General features: G+C 39.6%; 2 protein-coding genes across 2 annotated transcripts; one reads left to right on the top strand and one right to left on the bottom strand.

Moving 5' to 3' along the window:
* Nucleotides 1–279: 279 nt before the first annotated feature.
* Nucleotides 280–11,148, bottom strand: LOC136422301 (aldo-keto reductase family 1 member B1-like). Its single transcript, XM_066409975.1, has 11 exons — nt 11,012–11,148; nt 10,649–10,771; nt 10,002–10,166; nt 9,516–9,632; nt 8,994–9,077; nt 4,928–5,044; nt 4,155–4,252; nt 3,105–3,189; nt 2,468–2,551; nt 1,821–1,903; nt 280–1,262 (listed from the first exon to the last, which is right to left on the bottom strand). Exons 1-11 carry the CDS (start codon nt 11,027–11,029, stop codon nt 1,220–1,222), a joined length of 1,017 nt encoding a protein of 338 aa, XP_066266072.1. The 5' UTR covers nt 11,030–11,148; the 3' UTR covers nt 280–1,219.
* Nucleotides 11,149–12,298: 1,150 nt separating this feature from the next.
* Nucleotides 12,299–23,503, top strand: LOC136421348 (aldo-keto reductase family 1 member B1-like). Its single transcript, XM_066408580.1, has 12 exons — nt 12,299–12,347; nt 12,921–12,956; nt 16,521–16,615; nt 17,053–17,217; nt 17,399–17,515; nt 18,483–18,560; nt 19,070–19,186; nt 19,576–19,673; nt 20,140–20,230; nt 21,205–21,288; nt 22,622–22,704; nt 23,098–23,503. Exons 1-12 carry the CDS (start codon nt 12,314–12,316, stop codon nt 23,138–23,140), a joined length of 1,041 nt encoding a protein of 346 aa, XP_066264677.1. The 5' UTR covers nt 12,299–12,313; the 3' UTR covers nt 23,141–23,503.
* The last annotated feature ends 183 nt before the right edge of the window (nt 23,504–23,686 follow it).

The raw sequence follows: 23,686 nt of genomic DNA on the forward strand, positions 1-23,686 counted from the left end.
TAAGGTAGTCTTTTGGCATCAAATTTGTATTGTTTTGTGATCAAGTAGCTGGGAGAAGGCTAAAGGAGGGTGCAGTTTCCAGGAAATGCAGCATGATCAGACATCAAAATCGATGAATCCATCAAGCTATCTTTCATTCCCAGACTTTAACCTTTTGAAATTGCATTGTTGATTGAGGTTGACTACTGGCATCGAGTTATATTGGTTTTGTAGTAAAGTAGCAGGAAAACACTTCTGCATATGGAGTCTACTATAGATATCAGAAAAACATGATTGTCGTAATCAGATATGAAAAGTTTTATTGTGTTCTTTATTCATTACTAATTAATTGACATTCATAAATGTATAATCATTTATGGTTCCAATGAAATGTACATTTTGATGGGTAGTCTAGGTTTTAAAGAGTGTCACATAGGATAAAAAGTATACCAACTTTTTATCATTCATTATTATGCAAGTAGCGTTAATTGTAGTCTAATGAATTTAACTATTCACCTAATTTTGATACTAGCTATCAAGGCCAGGTGATACTTTGTGTTTTGTACCAAGGAAAAACTAGACATTCTTCCAGAGAATATATTTTCTAACTTTTAACTTCTTGTGATGACTTGGCAGCTTATATAGGAAATATTTGTATTCATCTTTTATTCAATGCTCTTGCCAGAACTGTTTATATATCCTAGTGTGTCAAAGTTTTTGTTTTGTCAATGAACCATGATTTTCTATTGATTGATGGCAAACTGTGGTGACTGCATTCCAGCCTGGTCTGTACTGTTTTTTTTTACTATGCTTAACGTTACATGTACGATATTAGCATTTAGTCTATTACTAAGTCTTCATCGAAAACTGTTTATGTGAGACAATGTTTTCAAGATCCTTCACCATGACATCAACACTTAAATAGGGATTTTCCGGTGTGATTTGTATAGTTTTTATAGTCCGATAAAGTCTGTGTATTAGAAGGGTTCATTTTGCTTTTTTGTTTGTTTTTACATCTATTATATAAAATTATACAATTCATCTCAACAGTGTTGAAATTTCTTGGGTCCTATTGTAGTTTTACATGTGTCATTTAAGTAAGGATCGTCAAGTTCATATTACAGCGCCTTGCAAAAACTGACCCATACACAATCACATGCTTGAGCATGACACTACTGTAACAATAACCTATTGTTGTGCAAAGAAAAGAATTAATCCAAAGTTCATCCATGCATGCATCTCAGAAAGCTCCATTGAAAGGCCACTGTGGATGGTCATCACACCTGGAATGAAGAAAACAGACTTTTAGACTCTAGAAACTATCTTAAGTCATGGTAGAGTAGTGAGCATACTCAATTGAGGTGAAGCATGATTCTTCTTTCGTGTAGCTAGAAGTGTAATGCAACTTTACTACAGCTATGCTTCACATACGCAAAAAATTGTAGAGAAAGTTCACCATCCTCCCACAATTGCAAGTAAACACTCCTGTCCCTGGTGCTGAACACCATCCACACAGGTAAACACACTAGTCCCTGGTGCTGAACACCATCCACACAGGTAAACATACTTGTCCCTGGTGCTGAACACCATCCACACAGGTAAACATACTAGTCCCTGGTGCTGAGCAACATCCATATACCTGTCCTAGTACATGTATCTATTGTGCAAGTTTAGGCTATAGTTATTTTGAATGGTTATTGAGTCAGATAAAAAATCAAGAGTTAGAGCATACTCTTCTCAATAAGTGTGTTGAGTTCTTTTACGTGCAGAGGTTTGAGGCCCAAGGCTAATGCCTGAAGCTCCCATTGTACTGCTAACTTAACCAACTTAAGTAGACTTACATCCCAAACTTTACGATCCTCGCATCCTTGTTCAGTCCTGAGATGGTTTCCATTTCTTCTGTGCTCAGCTCAAAATCAAAGATCTGGAAAACACAAACAGATGTCTTCCTCAGTTGTTAAAATATTACATGTCAATAGATTTTTTTTTAAATTCACTTTGGGTACGGAAACATCGCAGATTCAACATGTTCGTTTTAATCCACAACATTAAGTTGTTGATGAAGGTAAGACATCCAGGTAATAAGATACGCCAAAAATAATTACTCAAGCAACTGGATAAGATTTTGAAACAGTCAGACGTTTCAGACAGTATCCACTGTCTTTCGTCAGTGACTAACGATAGGACCGAGAACACCAGGTTTTCTCAGTCCTAAACGTCCAGTCTGAAACGTCTGACTGTTTCAAAATCTTATCCAGTTGCTTGAGTAATTATTTTTGGCGAACATTAAGTTGTGTCTATACATGTATATATGAAATATCTTGAGATGTTTCCTACAAAGCATGCTTTCATATCTTTTAGCCATATACCTGGGTATAGACTATAGAGCACAAGGCATTCTAAAGGTAAGCAAGGGCATTTAATATAGCAATCTAATCAGGAATACATTTCGCCCCCACATCACACTTAACGACCCTTAATTTCTCACCTGAGAGTTTTCTAGGATCCTGGCAGGTGTAACGCTTTTGGGAACGATGACCACGCCCCTCTGCACCTGCCACCTGAGGCACACCTGAGGTCAAGGTTACACCTGGTTAGTCACAGCATGGGAACTGCAGGGATCTCCCCAGAAATTTAAAGTCTGATGCATTTTGGTGTATAACAGGGGCAGGTGCTCATCTCCGTTTCTACAGCCCTTGGGCCACACAGGCCAGTATATACCAATTAATTGTGTTCAACACCCATACTCTTTCTTATGATGCTCGTTCTCATTTAAATGTACACATTTTGTAATCTCTGTTACCGTTAGAAGTAAGACGTTCCTGACAGATATGCCACATATAAGGTACGCAACTGCTGTTTTTAAAAGCTAGAAAAGTTTTAAGTCGCCATAAAAACTACAGTTTGACATCTTATATGTGGCATATCCTAATGCCAGGAACGTCTTATTTCAATCGGTAACGGAGATTACAAAATGTGTACATTTAAATGAGAACGAATGATGAGTGTTTTAAACTTTTTTACTCCAAATTACATAGTGTAAAATACATCCTATCTGATGTGCACTCAATATCGACATAATCATGTAATTTTAGGAGGGGAAAATCAGCATATGATCAAGTTACCTGTGCTGGAGTTTTGTTGTGTTTTTCTGCAATGGAAACCACCTTTGGATCCTTGAAGGGAGTGACACCATGAAGGCCTGCCTCCCTGAAAGAGAACAGTGACATGAATGACAGTCACAGTGTATTGAAAAGACTCTAGATCTGGAATTGCATCTTTTCTCTATTTAAGAATGATAGCAACCTTACCTACTTTATGATTCTAAAACCTTTATTCTACTAACTTATTGCCAAGGTCCCCTAAGATTAGCAGATTAGCTAACATACAGTTAGCATTACCGAGGTCTTCTCAAGAATGTCTTGAACACCTAGATATCTGAAATGTGCACACTGATGCTGTATCAGTTAGTACCGTAAAATTCCTATTTACGTACGCACCCCTCCTAACATACGCACCCCCGATTTGGGGATGATTGCGGGCCTGACTCAGTGAGTTGAAACGTTCTGGGGAAAAACCCTCCTAACGTACGCACCCCCTCTCCAGCATTTCTGTGGATAGTTAGAGGTTGACATGATCATCCTTTCGATGATGTTTACCGACTTAAAAGGTTACTGAGAAAATGTTTCTGGGTAGAAAATGTCAAACAATTTAAATATATGTATTATTTATTATTTATTACTGATTGATTGTGTGGTAGCATTCCACACTTCATTTGCATGAAGATGTACCATACTGTCATGCTTATATGCGATTTTTCCGAGGAAGAACCCCTCCTAACGTACGCACTCCGACTTTGGCGTCGGCCTGGAGCACCTATTTGCGACTTGAAAAGTTTAAAAAAGTGCGTATGTAAATAGGGATTTTACGGTATACTAAGATTTCCCAAAATATTCTATTTTTGAAAGACTTGGCGTTCTTAGCATATCCAGCATAATTTTGAGAGATGTTACAATCTCTACATATATCTCCATATAACATGGCCTCCATCATTCAATATTGACCATAATTGCATCAACCTTATAGCATCTGATCATCAAGATCCTTGTCATGTGCCTTGGAATTACTATTAGCTCAAGGTGTATCTATAAAAAGATCAGACTTTTATACAGTACCCTGGTCTGCCAAGGGGGCTGAATGCAGTGATAACGACGTCGTTTTCGGCAGCACATTTCAGCAGCTTGCTGCACACAAGATAGGGATGAGACTCCACCTATGAGATGGGAAGAGGCAAAAAATGTGACTACATTATACTGGAAATGCAGAAATGTTTGCGGTGGCTTTATGTTTGCAGTTTTCATGGTAGGCACATGTACGAACTTAAACCACAGCGAAATTTTATGCCCTCCTCCATTGTACCTTCTTGACTATTATTGTCTCAAATGCAAACTTAAAGCCACTGCAAACACCGCATTTTCTCCCTACTGCAAAATCAAAACCATGCAAACTTAAATACATTTTACAGTATGTAGCAACACCTTCAAGGAATACTATATGAACAATGGAATGATTCTCCAGACAGTGAGTGAGTGAGAGAATGAGTGTGTTTGAGAATGAGAGTAAGTCAGACTCAGAGTACTGTACTAGTAGGTGGGTGAGAGCGAGTGGGTTTGAGTGAGCATTTGAGTGTTTGAATGAATGAGTGAGTGAGTGAGTGAGTGAGTGAGTGTAAGAGAGTAAGTTAGTGAGCTGACTTACTTGATTGACAGCTGGTTTGATTCTCCCATTGGTAGGAACCAAAGTTCAAATGAAAATAATGTGACCTCATAAGGTAAAATAGAAGGAGCTACACTTACTTGATTGACAGCTGGTTTGATCCTCCCATTGGTCAGAACCTTCAAACTAAATTGATATGGCCTTATAAGGTAAAACTCTGGGCGGAGCTTACTTGATTGACAGCTGGTTTGATCCTCCCATTGGTCAGAACCTCCTCCATCTGTGAGATGTTGAAGTTGGACACACCAATGGCCTTCACCAGGCCTGCATCCACAAGTTTCTCCATGGCCTGAAAAAGAAAAAAAGGTTGTACTACTGAAAATTCATTCCTTAAATTCCAAGGCCTTGAAAAACAGATTCTAAATCCTAAATAACATGTTCATCAATGTTCATTCTAAATCCTAAATAACATGTTGCGAGAGGGATTAAGGAGTCCATCTACATCCGGGCATTACAACCATCCCTCAACAGAGACGGAGGGCGCCATAGACTTTCTGCAACCTATGATCCACTGCTCTCCGCGTCATGTGTCTCATCTGCATAACGTGACGTCACAGAAGCAGTGGATTGCTCACTCCTTGACAAAGACTGGAGCTGATCAGTCGAAAATTTGGGTAAGTCCAATTTTTGTGTTGGCTTTTACAGTTTAAACTCCATTCAGAATGACTTCTACCAACACAGATGAACTTTCAAGTGAAGATGTTCATCAATAGACGCTAATGTTTGTGCTGCAAATTGTGTATATTGCATTGTCCTATATGTCATAATACTGTACAATATACAGCATGTAGTGCTTATAATACAAGACGGTGGGCAGAAGACGGAACATTTTCATGGTGGTTTTAAGTTTGCAGTTAAGACTGGTCACTTTGAAAACCGCAAAGTTAACATAAATCTATCGCAACAATTTGCGTTCTACAGTTCTTATGGAATGTGTCTATTACATGAAAAGTCAAGAGTTTCAAAATCCACTTCTGTAGAATGCACCACAACTAAAAGTTTCATCCCCCCCGTTTTGGAAAGTCCTCATTAACATAATTTATGCCTTATTTCAAAAATAGGTAAAATACAAGTAAATATTGAGATACCTGATAGATATTTCAGCTTATAAGCTATGATATACTATCTTATACTTGTGCACTAGAATATTTCTTGTGTTTCGTACATTTCATGATTTTCACAACTTGTATTATTGTATGTAAGACCATGAAATATATCTGACACAGTGTGTTATGGAGTAAGATGTCTGAGGATTAAAATCCTCAGATATGAATGAAACAATCAAGTAATTTTTGGAGGCCCATGCATCGCGTTTTCAGCATGGGTGGATACAGAAGTGAAAGTAGTTGTATTCCATACACATCAAATGTAACCCATCCTCGTTCACCAGGACCCTTCCGCTCCACGTTACATCGCTCGTGGAGCGGAAGGGTCCTGGTGAACGAGGATGATGTAACCATACACAATGCTAAAAAGTATTTGTTAATATCTGAAAATAAACAAATAGATAAATTAATAAGAGAACCTCTACCAACTGACCATAATCTTTTTAGGACTGTGATTGGAACACACCATTTTTTTCTTAGGCCTAAGTAAGTCTAATTCCACCCCCACAAAAAGCTAAATTCCTCCCCCCCATCATTTTGGTACAGACCTTATTAACATAATTTATGCTACTCTTAGAAACTAGACAAAATACAACTGAATATCGAAAATCTGACAATCTTAGAGACCTTATACCCTGAACCTTCAAATATTTTTTTGTAAGCTGAAACTTTTACCCAGGATTTGTAGATTGTATGGTTTTAACACCTTTGCAGTGGTATGACAGACCATACAGTATACATGTCTCATTTTGTAATCTAAAACAGTGTTATCCACATTGCTGTACAGAAACTTGAAATTATTTCGTAATATTCAAATTTTTGCACACCCATGTTCGACGCTTTCAATATGGGTGAATCTAAACATGAAAGATGATTAGTATTTCTAGCAGGGCAGACATGTGCATGTCATTTCACACAGCAAATAATCTTCCTGTATAATTTGCTTTCGAAGAGCTAAGCAAATCTAAATGGGATTATATACATGATATAGGAGGCTCTGAATATCTCTAGATGTGTCCCAAAACACATGAGCTTCTAATCTACTGTATCTGTAAGCCTTATTGTATCATAGCCCCCCATATATAGTTTCTTTCCTAACCCCACAATCATTTTGGTACGAAGCTCATTAACATAATATATGCTACCTTTCAAAAATAGATGAAATTCAATGCAAGTTTGAGAATTCTGATATTTTTTGAAATTCCAAGTCATATATTTATTTCAATGCATGTAAGCTGGAATGTTTACTTGTGTTTTGTAAATCCTATCCTTTTTAACAACATAAGTTGTTGTATGACTAACAACACAGTATAGATGACACATTTTGAAATGGAGTATGATGTTAGACATGAAACTGCACAGAAATCGTATAGTATTCCGGATTTTAAATCCAAGTTTTTGGAACCCATGTTTGACGCTTTCAGCATGGGTGAATATAAACATGAAAGTAGTTACATTTCCACCTACCATAGCTCAAGTGTACACAATTTTTTGTACAACAAATGAAAAGACATGAAATATATATTCATCATACCAGGTATATTCTCTTTTGAGAGCTAAGTACACTTACATGCATCAATGGATTTACACAAGAAGATCTGACTTGACTCAGATTTTATAATTCATAAGTTGCTCATTAAGATAGCCAAAATCTTAGTAGACTTCAAAAGTTCTGAGCACATAAAAAGAACCCTCCCCCAATCATTTTGGTACAGGCCTCATTATCATAATTTATGCTATTTTCTTAAGATAGTCAAAATCGAACAGTATGGTAAGAATTTTGAATATACAAGATACTCTATATGTTAATTACAATGCTACCTACTTGTGAACTGACATTTTTATCGATATTTTGTCAATTATATGAGTAAACAGTCTATGTTGTAGTGGAAAAAACCATGTGATATACATTGAGGCTTGATGTACTGAGACATGGAGAATGAAAATTAATGGCATTCAACGAAGCATACCCCTATTGGGGAGTTATTATGATCCAATTATAACTATTTTTTGGACACCCATGTGGCGCTTCCACATGGGTAGAAATACACAAAGAAGATTTTGATTGTATGTCTGTTTGGGTGTATATTGCCTGGTTTGTCTGTCAGTAAACACAGGAATAGACCCCTAAACTTCCTGCAAAGTATGGTACAGTAGAATCCGCTTAACTGCACCACCCATTTGTCAGCGTTTTTGGTGCAATTATCCGGCTGGTGCGATTATGCGAAATGCCCAGCTGGACCGCACCACCATGGGCGAGGGCGTGTATTGTTAGTTAGAAACACTAGCACAAAGAAAACAGACGGAATTATTCAGTTATTAACTTTATTTATTGACCCTTTGCTTAAAATAAAGAAATGACTAAGAACCTGTTTTGATTTTGCATTCTTTCATTTTTCCATGCGATCTACCGCATAACAACACACGTAGTGTTACAGGGGAGACATTCTGAAACATCGTCATGGGATAACAGTTTCTGTGTTACACTACGTAGAGTGCAGTTGTCGATTTACGTAAATCATGTACCGCCATGAAACTATGAATTGAAACTAAAACTTGGTTACTGATTACGGGTGACCCGCCCGGGACCTCCCATACGATTCCTATCAACGTAACTGTCAATGGAGACCGCCCTCTTTTGCTACTCAAAACAGTTTTGAACATATTGGCGGTATTGCGCCTTTACACCGGCAGGTATCGGCTCATTTGTACCGCGTTTGCCGATTTGAGCGCACCTTTTCAGTTAACTTGTCGAGGATTTTTGAAAAAAATTGGTGCAGTTATCCGGCATTGGTGACCATGCGCGGTGCAGATATGCGGAGTCACTAACAATGCAGTGAATGGGAACCGGTTTTGGATATTGGGATTCGGTGCAATTAAATGGAAGGTGCGTTTATCCGAGGTGCAATTAAGTGGCTTCGTCTGTAGTATTGAAACAAGTACAATTCTCTTCAATGAAGCGGTCACAGCTAAAACCACAAACACAAACAACTAGAAGCTGAGAGCGGTTTAGACCTACACCAACTGCCAGTAGCGATGGATGACAGAGTGATATGGCGACAACTGGTCACGAGATGACTCCGAGCGAGCTCGACGGAGTGTAAGAGCTACCTTAAAATATAACAGTCTTACCTTCCATGTGTCCATGAAGGGAACATCAGGGGTACACAGAATCGCTCGGCCGTTGTCGTCTTTAGGATAGTACACATCCCCTCTCTGTAACAGTCGGTGCGGGAAAACACAGAGTGAGCTAGATGTCTACCAGTATGGTCATATTACTTTGCTCCACATATTAAGAAATAGCTTAAGTTTGTTTGTTTTGTTTGTTTGTTTGAACATTTGTTTATTCATGATAAGCTCAAATCGGCACGCAGGCTGCTTTTCATTGAAGTCGTGAGGGAAGAGGTAAGGGTCAGATACAATATAACAGAGATACACAGTCATTTGAGTCCTAATAACTCTGTCAACATATATCATTTGACTCAGCATTTGTATTTTTGACTGTGATCTGTGCATATAAAATACATCTAAACAAGCTATCAAGCTTTAAAGTCTTTGAGCTATCTTAAAGATGATAACAACTTAATCTAATGCTCATACAGTATATCATATGAGATGGGTTAAAGGTTTTGACAAGACAGAATGAAAACTTACAGTCCAGGCCACAGGGAAGTGCATGAGGTACAGGTCCAGGTAGTCTAGTCCCAGGTCGGTTAGGCTGCTCTGGCAGGCGGGGAGGACGTCATCGGGGTGGTGCCTGGTGTTCCACAACTAAAACAGAAGACAGACATTTATTTATAATTTTTTTGCCTGGACAATATGTGCACAAGTAATGTTAGCTTTTAAGTAATTGTGTCTTAGAAATAGGCACTTCATGATGTCATACACAAACATGTATGAACCTGTTGACGTACATACACAATACAGTACATACATTTGATGTGTAGATATTATGTTATGGTTGTTTGGTACTTACTTTACTACATCATAAATACTATTAGACACTAGTCTGTACAGAACCTATTTGTCTTGTGTATATCAATAAACTTCCATGTGTTTGATGCTCAGAAGTGTCTTTGAACATCCTTTAATAGACATAGCCTGGTTATTTGAGCCTAATATAATGAATTTCATGCTCACCTTACTGGTGATGAAAATATCCTTTCTCTCCACCGCTGATCCAATCTTCTCCTGTAGCGCTTTCCCTACCGCCTTCTCGTCAGCGTACGATTCTGCGGTGTCGATGTGACGGTACCCTGTATCTATGGCAACCTTCACGGCTTCGTAGATTGGTTCAGTCGAAGTCTGAACATTATGGATTAATGGTTACCGTAAATTCATTTTTTTGCGGGGACTTAAATGGGTTTTGCAGTGTTTTGAATGAGTTCACAGTTGAAACAATCTTATAGTATTCGATATATCCTTTCAGATTTCATTCTGTAAATTTAGGTTAATAAATAAATAAATGAATAGTACAGCCTGCAGTAACATCTACATTGTAAACACTTGTGGTGCCATGATTTCATGATTTCACTCCCCCATCAGCATGCAAGCACGTCAAACCCCCAGATGATGGGGAAAAGAAGACGATAAACCGGATAGTGAGTGAGTGACTGTGTAGCCAATGTAAAAAATACAGTGAACATAAAACCATCCCAAACATTTCAAGACTTACAGTAAAGGGGTTGGAGGTAAAGCAATCAGCAAGCACCGCTCCTGGTGTCTCGCCAAAAATAATGGAGTACTGTATTACATAAAACAGTGAACACAAACTACAACTGACTAACCTGCCAGCTTCCCACGGAGCCCGGCCCGGTTCCCAGACCCAGCAGAGGCATCTGTGCGCCGGTACGGAGTGTGGCTGCAGGTCTGGCCATGGTGGGGGCGTGTCGAGATATACACCTGAGAAACTGTCAACAAAAAGGAGATCTAGAGGATATATAATAGGCTTCAGTTGGTAGCGAAGAAGCATGTCAGATTTGCAACAAGTATATGAGACACTGCACACACTCAAGCACACACTCAAGCACAGACACACACAAAAAAAATATCACGCACACACAAAATCACTACACGTGCTGAAGCAATTTTACACTAGCACAGCGATCTACAAACTTGTGTAAACAAACAAGCATATGATAGAATATTACACATGTAAGCCTTGTCATGCCAAAGTAGACGACGACTCAACGCGGCTACCAGGCGTTTCCAGATCCTTGTAAATTCTGGGTCAGCCAACAAAAGGAGTTGTAAGTCCAGTTATGCAAGCAGGAATATGTAACGTTAGTCTTACCAAGGAGGTTTTATATATAAAACCTCCTTGGTCTTACTTGCAGTGTGCACCTGGCGTGGTGCTCTCCAAAATGCAGCGACGTCTAGCGACATTTATCCGAATAGCAGCACTGGGCAAGCATTGAAGAACTACCTTTAGTCAAGGAGGTTAAAATATACATATCTAACCTCCTTGCTTTAGTGGAAGCATTTTCGAATCATTCAGTCATTAACTGTCCGGGTAAGTTTCAATGATTGTTCTATCATGTTGCAGTTATGATAAAAAGACGGATACATAGTTTGCAATGATGACAATGAAGAGTATGTAACAGACGCAGTACTTGATGGACAACGATTCTCAAGGCCGATGTCCTCAAAACGGTGTAACTGATATGGTTGAATGTTTGTTGCTGTCTGTGCGTGTGTTTTACCCAAGGCTTTGTGTCCCTCTCAAAAGAAACCATGGAGTTGAAAAAAAGATCACATCACTCAATACACTGCGCCATCCAAGTGCAGTGAGTTCTGTGCGTTTAGACCGTAGCCAACATTTACATGTACTACAACCGACGCATCGCCTACTGACAAAACCAAGTACGTCGTTTTATGCGAAAAGTACAGAAATTTTACTCTTATTCTACATATAAAGGTAAGTACACCTTAAACGAGCCTAGGTGCATTTGTTTATCAGTGTACGGAGTTTGACAACCATTTATGGCAATACCTAGTATCTGACACATCATAACTTTTTGCCTCATATATGATTAGTTCAAGATACACTTTAACAATTCAGCTGTACACACAGCTCTTAGAATCCTGATTATAAGAGACCACCAAGAAGTGGCCGCTATGGTGTTCACGTTGTATGTCAGGGATAGCGTTGTAACCACTGTGCAGGGTCTTAGTTCCAATTGCAGACGCTCACCTAGGTTTTGCCTAAGATTGTAGCAGGCCTAGGCTTAACTGAGATTGTAAACCTGTGAAACGTACAGTGTGACTTTTATACTTTGTTTAATAGTTATACACAGTTAGTGATCTGTAATCTCAGTAACTGCTTTACTGAGATGTTCAATGTTGATAGTTGAAATGTTACACAACTCCCGTACAAAAGGTAACTTTAGACTTCTGTGTGTTTTCCTTAAGGAACTGATCCTCAGTCACCCCCACTAGCGGACAGGTGAACCATGGGTTGCTCGGGCAGCAAAGGCGAAGCCCACGGTACGAACATCTTTATTCGTTTACGGTGAAACACGAAGCGGAACGGAGAACAAACCGATTGCAATTGCCTACAGAAAAACAGACAGTCAGACAGATCTAGGCCCCCTCTCTCTCACACACACACAAGCACACACACATGCGCACTTACACACACGGACACCGCGACACACACACACACACACACACACACACACACACACACACACATACACACATATAGACACACACACGTGTACTCTCTCCCTCTGTCAGCTATAGAATAAGAAAGATCAAAAGGTCACGAATCAGCTTAAACTGGTAAAACCGGTGTTTTCTCGCCCCGTAGGGGACCAATTCACAAAAATATGAAGACTAACGTTACATCTAAGACAAATATTCACACCCCATTCTTATACATCTTTTTTACTACAAGGAACAATTGAAACAGAGATACAATAGGGGAATAAATAAGGCATGTGACTTCAATTAAGACATGTGATCTCAATTAAGGCAATTAAAAACAATACCACATCCCCTGAAGGTGTGGTATTGTTTTTCACCCTCTCCGTTTATAAGTTCTTTCTCTTGTTGCAGGTCCCTCCAACAGCTCAGGCACGACGTCAACTTCAGGTGAGACAAACTTATAATAAGATGTCTTGCGCTTGTTGTATCTCCTTAAAAGTAAGCTGAGTTATCTGAGCTATTCTTGTCTCTATTCTTAGGGTCGGGTTTAAGGGTAGGTTTCCGAATTCAATAAGGAAGCAGATTGTGTACATATCAGTTGTGCATTTGTCTGTTCGTCTTTTAGAATATAGCATGCCCAGAATATACGAGATCACAGCAGAAAGATCCGTACCTTGGAAAATCGCTAGGGGCCCAAAATCGAATCAATTCCAGGTTTCATTAAGACCTATATATCAAGACAATCCATCCAGCCCTTCTCGAGTTATGCCGGTCTTCTATATACATACACACATACATTCAAACGCTACCGAAAATATAACCTTATTGGCAAAGGTAACAACCAGAATATGTTGAACAATTCATTCAGAGTACGTCTGATAATGGTTGACTGTATCAAAATGGACTTTGCACGAATGTCAATGGTGCGCTAAGCATGGCTTTTGTAGTAACAGTGTTTGGTCACTATGAATGGTTTTCAAGTGTACATGTATGTACTCAAGAGTACACAGTACCCTGAACTAATGCCCTAGGCCTTTCACCTAGATTTTAGGGACTGCGTGAAGCTGGTTATATTATATTGAAAGACCTGTTAAATCTAACCTTTTCAAATCTATTGCTATCTGAGGATACCCCTACTGTACATGGTGGCACTGAGAACCCACTACAGTTCTAATACTGTTGTAACGTTGACAAGGACTAAAAAAGGGTTACAGTGATCAGAAAAGGTAATTATAAAATATGGTTACCTGTGGTGTCGTGGAGAGGTCACGCGCAGGTCAGAACGCCTGATCGGTCACGACTTATTTCTGTCTCGGAGCACAATGCGACAGGTGACCGTGAATAAGAATTTCACAGTGTACCTTAGTTTATTGCCAGTAAGCAAACGGATTACGGTCAGAACTGTCTAGACGCTCTGGCTTATTTCTCCTCTCTTCAATTAAGCAACAGAAGATTCGACTAGTACTGCAGAGGCGCAGGAGGTACGTCTGAAAGGTGTGGTATAGATCTGCGCGCGGTGCTATGTCTTAGGCTTAGCTAAATCTTTTTAAATGTTTTGTAGTTAACTCCAGCAGCCCGTAGGTCGCCTATTGACCTTCCTTGCATACCGGACTACCCTTGCATACTATTCACTCTACTTGGCCGATTTATGCTATTTTCCCAGCGATCCGCGGAGCCTGGTAGAGGCTAAACTCCAGGGCTTCTGAGTTCTTTCTTCGTCTTTCGTTGATAAGGTTGTTGTCCGCTCGTTGTGTCAGTTAAAGTTTGAAGGGGGCTTGGGGCTGTAGGTAGATACTTAGACTCAACCCCGGGGTCAGTCTGATCATGATAGATGTATATCTTATATCTAGAGTGTTGCTATGTCATAGACTTAGCTATAAAAAGTCCAGGGCCTCTTTCTTCGTCTTCGGGTGATATGGTTCGTTCCCACTCGCTGCGCTGAGGTTAAATCTTGTTTTTAACCCCGCCATTTTGTTTCCAAGGTCGTCTGCAAATTCCAGTCACGCTGTTCGCATTGTTTGCGTATCTTAGAAAAGTTAACGTACATTAAGACGTTACATTTATCTGGTTCTATTTCTTATGTCTCTTATGTTCAACAATTAGAAAACATTATTGCCAAACGACTGGATAAGACTCAAAAACACATGGGAAAGTGGGAAAGAATATATACTGTCCTTTCGACATAAATCATTCTTGTCATTATGTAATTGATTACATTTGTGATCATATATTATTGTTTCCCGGTTTTATGTATCAGTTTTGTGATTTCATATGTGTTTCACTTATTTTGTATATGTGCCATGTTCTTTATATTTCTTTGTTATTTTGAAAATTAATAAAAAGAATGAGAAACAAGATTGGCAACATAAAAAAATGTTGCCATGGCGACGGTGGTGTCTGTTAATGTTTTCGTTTTTAGCCAACATGCAAATAAGGACCTCGCATAAATCATATCAGTCGATCACCTTCTCTACCAAAATAACACAAGTTGTCCAATGTATGAAAATCTTGTTTTCACAAAAAATACATTGTACCATTTCCTCATAAATTATGTAAATGAGGCCCTCTATGCAAGATTTGTGTCTAGTAGTGGCCACATTTACTTAACTTCCAAATGGTGCAAAAATGAAATCCCTATCTTTACCACTATGGATTTATAGTATTTCATCATTAATTATGCAAATTAAGTATCAATTTGCATAATTGATTTGCATAATCTATCGATATCTATCTCTTTCTCAGTTACATATGTCATGTGTTTGAGAGTCCTATAATAGAATTCAGCTGATTTATTAACTGTCCTCATTAATTATGCATATCAGATATTGATTTGCATAATTGGCATATGATTATGTAAATCATCACTTAAGCTATCTATACACCAAAAATTATGATGATCCGGCATCCCCTTCTTGTGTTATTCTCTTTCAAAGTTTGAGTCAAAATCAGCTCCTGCAGTTCCAAAAAAGCCGCTTGGGGGTCCAAATCTACAGGACATATTTTCCTAACAAAGAGCTATCCACCACTAAAAAATCATGACTATAGCATGTTCAGAAGACGAGATTTGAAAAGTGAAAGTTCCCCTGCAGTACCATAGAAAGTCGCTAGGGGGCCCAAAATCCAATCATTACAAAGTCTCCCACAGACTTACCCACCTACAAAATATGAAGACAATACATCCAGGCATTCTTGAGTTATCGTCCCATGGACTTTCACATTCCTGTACAATTCCTAGAATTCTTGCAAACTGCACACAATATAGTAGAAATTTGGCTCACCCCTGAGGCGTCGCCAAAAAAGGTTAACGTAAACGTATATTGACAGTATTACCTATTCTTCAAGCAGAGGCTAGGCTCCCAATTGTTTTGGACGTCTTTTAGGTGTTTCGTTGAACTTTCTCTTTTGTCAGATTTTCTTTGTGCGCCAGTGCTGTGACACAATTGAAAAGCTGGAAAAATAGAAAGTCCAACAAAACACGTAAAACGACGTCCAGAATAAGCCAGAGCCTAACCTCTGCTTGGAGAGTAACGTTGCGTAATACCCTGCTCTACTGTCTTTGACAAACATGCACTTTGACACCCTTACACACCACAGTGACTGTACTACATGCTCATTTTTCACTCGGTTGCTGAGATTTTTAGTTTTTATCAGACCGCTTTGGCGGACTGAAAAAAATGCAGTAGGTTGGCCAAATATGGGTAATATTTCATCAGAGGACCTGCCTGGGCATTGGACTACAGATTTGTCAGCCGAAGTTGCATGAGCAGGAAAATACACGGACAGAATTAGCTGGAAATTCACAATTTTGAATTAAGCAAGAGATTTCTAGAATATCACCGGGGTTGGAGATCTCCGACTACTGTTGGTTAGAGTGATCTTTATAAACTTAGAACTTTGACAGTAGTCTAGATAACTATTTTTGATTCCCATGTATTCCCATGTACTTGTTTGTCTGCAATTAGCCTTCGGGCATGAACTTGCAATAAAGTTATTTATCTTCAATTTCCACAGATATACAGCGAGGCACGACTGGAAAGATGACCTGTCCTGCGGTGAAACTGTCGACTGGAGCGTCCATGCCTCAGGTCGGGCTGGGGACATGGCAGGTAACTACTACTAATAATAATAATGACCTTTATTGTACATCCATGCCCTGTCGGGCTAAGTACAGGCATACAGATACAAAACTAATGAACATATAATGACACTAATAGGCCTTCTAATACTAATCTAAAACATTGGTTCTAAAACTACTATATAATGCAGTACATGCGTTGGGCCTCTTCTCGTCTCTGTGTGATGTTAGATATATAGGCTGACATGGATTTGTTTGATATAGTATGGTCAAAATGAATAAGAAAAGTGCATTTTTGATACTACACTCCCTTTCCTCACAATGATTCTGATTAAAGACAAAAAAATTAAAAGTGACACACGTTATACAATCAAAACCCGGACGGTTGGAAGGTTGATGGGACCTGGTGTAGAACGCAATGTCAAGTTTGCATAATTCTTACACTTAAATTCCCTCTTCCCTTTACAGTCAAAAGAGAACGAGTGTTATGAGGCGGTTAAGGCGGCACTGGAGGCGGGGTACCGCCACATCGACACGGCCGAACTCTACCAGAACGAGAAGGAAATCGGACGCGCTCTCAAGGAGAAGATGGACGCTGGGGTGGCAAGGGAGGAAATCTTCGTCGTGAGCAAGGTGCGTGGCATTATATCGTATCATTGCATTGTGTGCGCGTGAATGAGTGTGTATGTGTGTTTGTTTGTTTGTGTATGAGTGTGTTTGTGTGAGGGTGTGTATGCGTGTTTGTGTATGTGTGTGTGTGAGCTGTATATATATATATGTTGTGCTGATAATGATTATACCACAATGCCCACAGCTGTGGAACACCAGGCACCACCCTGATGATGTCCTGCCCGCCTGCCAGAAGAGTCTTGACGACCTTGGGCTGAAGTACCTGGACTTGTACCTCATGCACCTCCCTATTCCTTGGGCTGTAAGTACTGATATGCCTCTCTTAAGCCCCCTCTCACTGGACTCGCGGCACGCTGGCGGCGTCGCTGCGGCCGATCGATATTGAGAAAGCATTCAACTAATTTCATCGACAAAAGCGAATCATTTTAAGCTTTGTGTGTTTTGTTGTCTTTTTGGTCATACTTGTACGTTTTGAATGATATTCCCATTATAAATTCGAGGGTAACACGAATCCAGTTTAGGGCGCAGCGACGCCGCCAGTGTGTCACAGCGACGCCGCCAGCGTGACGCGGGTCCAGTGAGAGGGGGGGCTTTAGGAGAGCAGAGGAAAGGGGGCGATCGAAATTGCCACGCTCATTTTGTTCTTTGTTTGTGTCTTCATTCAATTTTGTAACCTTATATCTTTACCACATTCAATATTGGTCTTTTTCATAAACAAGCATCACAGTGAAATTCAATGATAAGTTTTCCTACCCTTTGTACAGCGTTTGATCATAAAGATCGACTTTGTATAAAGCTTGCAATAGCAGTTTTATTGCTTGAATACATTTGTCTTTATGTGCAAATACAGCCAAAGTTATGAAATGTCCCAAAATTCTATGTTCAAACTTCAGTTGTTGAATTTGGTTAATGGCTTACTTGAACTTTTATCCATTTTATTTATAATTAGAGAATTTGTGGCGTAATGGATAGAACACCCGACTGTCAAACAAGGGGAGCCGAGTTCGAACCCGGGCTGCCCCAGACATGCGCCCCGACGTTGTGCCCTTGGGAAAGGCACTTTACACGACTTTCCTCACTCCACCCTGTGTCAAAATGGGTACCTGACTTCGGTTAGGGAGGTAAACGGCGGTGGAAGGAGAGGGATGGGCTCCGCCTTCCAATACCATGCCCTAGACACAGTGAGTAACAACCCACTGCCCCTATAGCTACGGCCCCAAAAAGGCTACGGTACCTTTTTACCTTACTTGAACTTTTATCCATTTTAGAGAGGAGACAACTTGCTGCCCCTCAACGAAGACGGCAAGGCGGAGCATTTCGATGTCCACTTCATGGAGACCTGGAAGGTACATTCATCGACTTCTTTTATGGCAAAGTGATTTTGCTTTTAATTCCTTGACCCTAGATGGCTTATAGACTCTTGTGATAACACACATTGTCTACATTTTGCAACTTGGGGCGTAAAAAAGGAGGCTAGTCAGCGCACTCTGATATTCTAACACTATGATAGATCTACTTTACAATCTATCAGTATTATTCTGACATCATGTCAGCACCTGTTTAGCTTTTGCTTTGTTATGTGTGATGTACATGGCGTTGTAAAATGTTAGTGTACCACCTTGACATTGGTAATGTTTTGTCTTAGGTGATAGCGATAAAAAGAATATTCCGACGTTTGCAGAATATCGTAAGTATCACCACAACACCGGTACAGTTAAGGAAATGTATAAACGTCCTGGCAAAGACACTTCGCCAGACGTTTGTGTAGGAAGGGGTTTACGGAAAAAGATAAAAGAGACTCCTTTTTCATTTTCGTATCTTGTCCAGTCTGATTATGAAAATGTTTTTTTTTCAGGCCATGGAGAATCTGTTGGATGCAGGACTGGTGAAGGCCATTGGTGTGTCCAACTTCAACATCTCACAGATGGAGGAGGTTCTGACCAATGGGAAGATCAAACCAGCTGTCAATCAGGTAAGCTCCGCCCAGAGTTTTACCTTATAAGGCCATATCAATTTAGTTTGAAGGTTCTGACCAATGGGAGGATCAAACGAGCTGTCAATCAAGTAAGCTCCGTCCAGAAATTTTACCTTATAGGGTCCCTTTAGTTTACTTTGAAGGTTTTGACCAATGAGGGGGGGGGGGGATCAAACCAGCTGTAGATCAAATAGGTTTGCTACAAAAATGCAGTCTCTTTAGATATCAGCATAATTTGATAATTCCTTGCAAACTATTGCTCAATTCATAACATTGTTTAACTTCATTCCGAGCAGTTCTATGTAATCGTTTGAATTGTTTGATGATTTAGTACAATGGATCGCTTGCTTTTGTTTTCTACATTTTCCTGTGACATTTTTCCACAGATTGAGAGTCATCCGTATCTGACGTGCAACCGAATGTTGGAGTTCTGCAAGGAGAACGGAGTTGTGATGACAGCTTATTGTCCGCTGGGCGCTCCAGGGTAATACAAGTCAAGTTTTCCTAAATGCATTTTCGCCATTTATATTGTCGTCCCATGTTACATGTAATTGATACATTTCAATCAGGAGCAATTGTTAGAGTCATGTAAGCATTCGTAATTGCTTTGACTTTGACTTAGTTCAAATTCTATACGATGTACCTATTGTTTTTTTGTACGCTTCATATTGTCTTAGTGCTAGCGATGAAGTCTGTTTTCTTCTCCCTTGTAACAATTCTTCAGTTAGACCACTAACGTCGACAAAGAAACATCCTTCTTAAACCATTAAGGTGTCTATTGCGCTGGCATACGCCCTGTACATTCCTCAGATATTCTAAATCTGATTGCACATACATGTAGCAAAAAGTATGGCTTGCATAGTGTCCTTTTTTTCATCGAATGCTTTTGTTACGACTTGTAGCATCTAGTTTTCCTCACATTTGGCCACTTTTTGTCTTTGCCAATCCAGTGGAAATGGTATTGCTGACCACGGGTTTGCTGTGTTGGAAGACCCTGAACTCAAGAAAATCGCCGAGAATCACGGGAAGACAGTTGCGCAGGTATTGGATCTCATCTTAATTCGCATATTTGAATCTTGAAAACACAATAGTAAGTCATAACTAAACTTTAATTCATATTCCAGAAGCTTTTATTCCTTTCGTCCCAGCAATGTCAGCATTAAAAAGTCATCATTTAGACTTTTTGTCATGTTAAAATCCGTCTGTAAAATTCTAGTTACATTACGGTGTATGCTACTGACGGATATCACACGATTAATAAAAAAAGCAAGCAAACAATATCACCTTACCTGTACTTATTCATTAATTTATCTATATTCATCTGTATAATACCGTGCTCTTGACATAGCATTGCCCCTACGGCCTCAAAAGGATATGGGACCACCTGTACCATATTCATTTATTGTTTGCTTCAACTTTTCAAGCTCAAAAGCCCATACACACATCTACACATCTAAAAGTAACAACGGCAATACCTTCACTTGAAAGTTCATCTGTCATGTGTTGGTAGAAGTCATTTTGAATCAAGGTTTAACTGTAATTGCCAACACAAAAATTGGACTTACCCAAATTTTCGACTGGTTTGCTAGAGTCTTTGTCAAGGAATGAACAATCCACTGAACGGCAATACCTACAGTGCATGTATCTACAATAGTAGTGGTAGTAGTAAACATTTATTTTCCTTGGAAGGCCCTGTCGGCCAGTACATATACATATATACATGTCCGTTAACTTATGCCAGCACGGTGTGGGATGGTGCCAGTATGGTACATATTCAGAGGTTGCAAAGAATGCAGAATAAAGTAAGTAAGCTAATTCTAGGTCTCCAGCCAAAAACCCCTACTGCACATATGCACATGCTTCTTGGTTGGAAGGATGTTATGGGTATCCACAAAACACACAAACTTCTGACAGTCTACAGATCTTTACATAACATGTTGCCAGAACACATGAACGAACTCTTTGTGACCTGCCGCGAGAGTATCATGTATAAACACGACGTGTACCTGTTCCAGGTGTGCCTGCGCTGGCAGGTGCAGAGGGGCGTGGTCGTCATCCCGAAGAGCCTCAGGGCCGCCAGGATGGTCGAGAACTCGCAGGTAAGCATTAGCCTGGAATCCATACCCTCGGTGCCTCCCCGATATCTCTACGGCACTGTGAGTGACCCTCACCCGCCCAGACAGCTTAGCCCGCTCGGGGTGTTGTTTACGGCCTTGGATTAATTAGCTTGGCACTCTAGGGGCGGCGGAAAAGTAGGAAGGCAGCGGAAGTGGGGTGTAGCGGAAGTAGGATGGCAGCCAGAGGTAGAAAGGCCATCAGAAACTGACTGGCCCGGTAAAACACCACTAAGCCGACCCTAGAGACTGGGACCAGGCTAGGCAAGCATATATGCATTACATGATGATACCTGAACCAACTTTCGCTCTACCACATGTTGTATGTTGTACAATGTATATGTAATGATATATATGTTGTTAGAGTTATTAGGACTTAAGTGATTGTGTATCTCTGTTGTATCTAACCCTTACGTCATGATCTCAATAAAAAAATGCCTTGTGCCGATTTGAGACTCTAAGGTTTGTTTGTTTGTTTGTTTGTTTGAACCTTTGTTTATTCATGATAAGCTCAAATCGGCACGCAGGCCGCTTTTCATTGAGGTCATGAGGGAAGAGGTAAGGGTCAGATACAATATAACAGAGATACACAGTCATTTGAGTCCTAATAACTCTATCAACATAAATCATTACATGTTAAGCATGTGATGCATTGGATGATGATACCTGAACCAACTTTCGCTCTACCATATGTTTTATGTTGTACCAAGTATGTGTTATACGATGTTTATGTAATGATATATATGTTGATAGAGTTATTTGGGCGTAAATGACTGTGAATCTCTTTTATATTTAACCTGGCCCTTACCCCTTCCCTCATGGCCTCAATGAAAAGCAGCATGTGTGCCGATTTGAGATTCTCATGAATTAACAAAGATTCAAACATACAAACCTAAATCTTATGTTTAGACTTCTGCACACCATTTAATGGTTAAGCTCACTGGGAACTTTCGAGATGCGACGGCCTCTATGTTCAATAGCTAGTACACTACGTGTAAGGACGAAAATGTTGCTTTTTGCGATCGGTCTTATTTGAGACATATTTTAGGATGGTTCAGTGCGTTAATGAAGTTCATATGTCACAAGCAGAATGTATCTCACCATTTCACTTCAGGAGAAAATGATCTTTCACATTTAGATATGCATAAAATTCTTAATACAGTGCCATGCATATGTTTGACTAGATGTTACTTTGGAATAGATGCAAAAGTAGCCAAAGTGTATCAGAGGAGCTATAACCACCTATCTGCATCATTCTAGTTTATGTATGTATGTATGTTGGAAATAAATGTCTGTATGTTGTTTTCCCATGCATCAGATCTTTGACTTCGAGTTGAGCGCTGGTGACGTGGAGACCATCAATAACCTGAACCGGGACGGGCGAGTTTACAAGTGGGAGTGGTAAGTTAACGATTAGTTAATGATAATCAGTGAGTTAGTTGTTAAGGGTTCATCGGCATTTTTCTCTTTCTTTCATGATAGATTGCCACTTGAATCATTAATCCAATAACGGTTTAAAAGGGGGTAGCTGTACATTAGAGGGCTAGCTGACTGTCAAGCTATATATATATTCTTCATGGTTCGTTTACGCTATTCCTTGATCATCTATAGCTAATTGCAGCAACTTATGTATATCTTATCTAACTTTGAGACATCTATGCTTTCGGTCAAATCGGCCTTTTCAAGAATAGAATAGTTTAGAACATTATATGTTGGAAGGGCAGCGTATTAACCTCATTGCTTTGTATACTTCATTGTCATTTAAGATATTCTAACCCTTCTTTGTCGTTCTAGGAGCAAGGATCACCCACAGTGGCCCTTCAATGAAAAGTTCTGAACAGCCAAGAGCATAACACAATACTGAACAAGAGCTGCAGATGACGAGAACTAATACAAATGATGATTCTGTATTGCTTAAGGCTTTCTAATGTACTTACCTGTAATAGTAATAGCTGCACTGATTACTGTTTGAGGCAACTGTCTGTAACCTGCATTACATTACAAACGTTATTTCGAGTACCAAGTGGTTGTAAGCATGGTTATTGCAAAAATGACACATAATTTTCCTTTAGATTATTATTCTTCGCATAATTCATTACACATAAAGAACGCTTTATTGACACGATAGTGCAGGGGCTTACATGAGCTCTTCTGCAATAATAATCAAGGCAAATAAAATCAGCCTAAGTAATGGAAATTATGTAAAGTTTCATTTCATTTCAAGCCTTAAGTTAATCTCGATAGCTAGTTCGGACATACAGCCGCTTTTCAACAACCCCGAGTAATGGCAGAGTTTCTTACATTATCTCACAATCATGTAATCGACTCAAGATGCACAACAGATTTTCAATTGAAAGTCTACTCGGCTACTAGGTTATGCATG

This window comes from Branchiostoma lanceolatum, chromosome 16, assembly GCF_035083965.1.
Source record: "Branchiostoma lanceolatum isolate klBraLanc5 chromosome 16, klBraLanc5.hap2, whole genome shotgun sequence".
Lineage (NCBI taxonomy): Eukaryota > Metazoa > Chordata > Leptocardii > Amphioxiformes > Branchiostomatidae > Branchiostoma > Branchiostoma lanceolatum.